Raw genomic sequence first — 2,144 nt, 5'->3', positions numbered from 1 at the left:
GGCGAAAATTGGTGAAAAAACGGCGAAAATATGACCAAAAATGACGAAAATCAGCACAAAAATGATGAAAATCCGCCCAAAAATGAGTCAGGAATCACAGAAATTCCACCCCAAAAAAATGGGAAGGACAAATTCCCAACTTTTCCCAAATTTTAGGAAATTCCCAAAAAAACCCCCACGAAAATCGGTGAAAAAATGGCGAAAATCCGACCGAAAACGGTGAAAATTGGATGGAAAACCTTCTCTGATCGATCCCAAACCTTTTCCCATTGATCCCAAATCCATCCCAAATCCCATCCCATTGATCCCAAACCTTCTCTGATCGATCCCAAACCTTTTCCCATTGATCCCAAATCCATCTCAAATCCCATCCCATTGATCCCAAACCTTCTCCGATCGATCCCAAACCTTTTCCAATCAATCCTAAACTTTCTCCGATCGATCCCAAATCTTCTCCAGTTGACCCCAAACCTTCTCCAATCAATTCCAAATCCCATCCCATTTATCCCAAACTTTCCCCAATCGACCCCAAACCTTCTCCCATTGATCCCAAACCTTCTCCAATCAATCCCAAACCCATCCCAAATCCCATCCTATTGATCCCAAACCTTTTCCGATCGATTCCAAACCTTTTATTGATCCCAAACCTTCACCAATTGATCCCAAACCTTCTCCAACAAATCCTAAATTGATCCCAAATCTCATCCCATTGATCCCAAACCTTTTCCCATTGATCCCAAACCTTCGCCGATTGATCCCAAACCTTTTCCAATCAATCCCAAACCTTTTATTGACCCCAAACCTTCTCTATTCGATGCCAACACTAAATGACCCAAATTCCCCAAATTCTGACCCCAAATGTCCCAAATCCTGACCCCAAATACCCAAAATCCTGACCCCAAATACCCCAGATCCTGACCCCAAATTTCCCAAATGCCCCAAATCCTGACCCCAAATACCCCAAAATCTGACCCCAAATGCCCCAAATCCCGGCCCTAAATGTCCCAAATCCGCCCCAAACCTTTTCCAATCAATCCCAAACCCATTCCCAGTCCATCCCAGTCCATTCCAGTCCATCCCAATCCATTCCAGTCCATCCCAATCCATTCCAGTCCATCCCAATCCATTCCAGTCCATCCCAATCCATTCCAGTCCATCCCAATTCATTCCCAGTCCCTCCCCAGTCCATCCCATTGATCCCAAACCATTCCCAGTCCACCCCAGTTTATCCCAGTCCATCCCAGACCTTTCTGGTGGCGTGGTTGAGCATCTCCTGCCAGGTTGGGTCGAGCCACTCCTTCCCAAATCCACCCCAAATCCATCCCAAACCCCATCCTATTGATCCCAAACCCATTCCCAGTCCATCCCAGTCCCTCCGAGTCCATCCCAGTTTATCCCAGTCCATCCAAACCCATTCCCAGCCCATCCCAGTCCATTCCCAGTCCATTCCCACTCCATTCCCAGTCCATCCCAGTCCATCCCAATCCCATCCCAGTCCACCCCAGTTTATCCCAGTCCATCCCAAACCTTTCTGGTGCCGTGGTTGAGCATCTCCTGCCAGGTCGAGTCGAGCCATTCCTTCCCAAATCCACCCCAAATCCCATCCCATTGATCCCAAACCTTTTCCAATCGATCCCAAACCTTTTCTGATTGATCCCAAACCTTTTATTGATCCCAAATCCATCCCAAATCCCATCCTATTGATCCCAAACCCATCCCCAGTCCATCCCAGTCCACCCCAGTTTATCCCAGTCCATCCCAGTCCATTCCCAGTCCATCCCAATCCCATCCCAGTCCATCCAAACCCATTCCCAGTCCATCCCAGTCCATCCCAATCCATTCCGAGTCCATTCCCAATCCCATCCCAGTCCATCCCAATCCATTCCAGTCCATCCCAGTCCATTCCAGTCCCTCCCAGTCCATCCCAGTTTATCCCAGTCCATTCCCAGTCCATCCCAGTCCATTCCCAGTCCATCCCAGTCCATCCCAGTTTATCCCAGTCCATTCCCAGTCCATCCCAGTTTATCCCAGTCCATCCCAGACCTTTCTGGTGGCGTGGTTCAGCATCTCTTGCCAGGTCGGGTCGAGCCGATTGGCTCCGTTGGCCACGCCCTGCTCGGCCACGAACACCATTTCCCGCGCCG

General features: G+C 49.3%; 1 protein-coding gene across 1 annotated transcript in view; it reads right to left on the bottom strand.

Moving 5' to 3' along the window:
* LOC130587837 (SH3 domain-binding protein 5-like) overlaps nt 1–2,144 on the bottom strand; it is a gene marked incomplete at its 5' end in the record, with an annotated part of 10,366 nt that overhangs the window by 2,212 nt on the left and 6,010 nt on the right. Inside the window, one exon of the mRNA XM_057388805.1 lies at nt 2,032–2,139. Coding sequence (XP_057244788.1) covers nt 2,032–2,139 — 108 coding nt within the window. The remainder of the gene's footprint in view (nt 1–2,031; nt 2,140–2,144) is intronic.

Source organism: Malurus melanocephalus, unplaced genomic scaffold (assembly GCF_030028575.1).
Source record: "Malurus melanocephalus ecotype Western Australia unplaced genomic scaffold, MMel_1.1 scaffold_2540, whole genome shotgun sequence".
Lineage (NCBI taxonomy): Eukaryota > Metazoa > Chordata > Aves > Passeriformes > Maluridae > Malurus > Malurus melanocephalus.
This window is presented reverse-complemented; position numbering and strand designations above follow the sequence as displayed.